General features: G+C 64.3%; 1 protein-coding gene across 1 annotated transcript; it reads right to left on the bottom strand.

Annotated features, from left to right (window-relative positions):
- Positions 1 to 323: 323 nt before the first annotated feature.
- LOC115284982 (FLYWCH family member 2-like) lies at positions 324 to 742 on the bottom strand. Its single transcript, XM_029931408.1, has one exon. The coding sequence runs from the start codon at positions 696 to 698 to the stop codon at positions 339 to 341; it is 360 nt and encodes a 119-aa protein (XP_029787268.1). The 5' UTR covers positions 699 to 742; the 3' UTR covers positions 324 to 338.
- Between the last annotated feature and the right edge of the window lie 6 nt (positions 743 to 748).

Here is a 748-nt window from a genome sequence, read left to right as displayed (position 1 = left end):
GGGGGGGGGGGGGTCTGCCTGGGGCCTCAAATCGACTCTGGCACAGAAACGCGTACCCTCAGACACACAACTACATGAGAGCAGATATGGACAGAAATAGGTCCAGGACACAGACACACAAGGACCCACACGAATACGCCCGGAGGGACACTCAGATTTGTCCTCACAGGCACATCCACACCGAGGCAGAACCTGAGACCACCACACACGTGTGTGGACGTCCCCAGACATGCGAGGTGCACGCAGAGATGTGGACAGAACACGCACAGAAACAGAGCCGCGGCCATCGTTCCCCCAGGCTCCCAGGAGTCAGGGGCCTTCCAGCCCACAGGTCTTGCTCACACCGTGCTCCGGGCCAGGGCCTCACCTGTGTCCCACTTGCTGCGCTTCTGCTCGGGCTCCTGGGGGGGTGCCTCAATGGCCCTCGAAGCCTCAGGATGGGTCTTGAGGAGGGCCTTGGCCAGGGTGGCGGGGCCCGGCACCCCCAGGGACATGATGCAGTGCACTCCTTTGCGCTTGGCCCCCGCCACCTTGGCACTGTCCTTAGAGGCTGTCAGCAGGACCAGTTTGGAGAATTTCCTGGGCTTCTTGGGGGCTGCAGGGACGACATCTGTCCCTGGCTCAGGGGACTCTGGGGACGGCTCCTGGCCAGCCTTCACACTCTCGCCCTCCTGCTCGCTGGGCTCGGGCAGCGGCATCCTGGGACGATGGCCGGTCCCCCGGGCCACGCTCAGGCCCCAGGAGACGG

This window comes from Suricata suricatta, unplaced genomic scaffold (genome assembly GCF_006229205.1).
Source record: "Suricata suricatta isolate VVHF042 unplaced genomic scaffold, meerkat_22Aug2017_6uvM2_HiC HiC_scaffold_30540, whole genome shotgun sequence".
NCBI classification, from domain to species: Eukaryota; Metazoa; Chordata; class Mammalia; order Carnivora; family Herpestidae; genus Suricata; species Suricata suricatta.
Note: the sequence above shows the minus strand (reverse complement) of the source record. Positions and strands in the feature narration are given on the sequence as shown.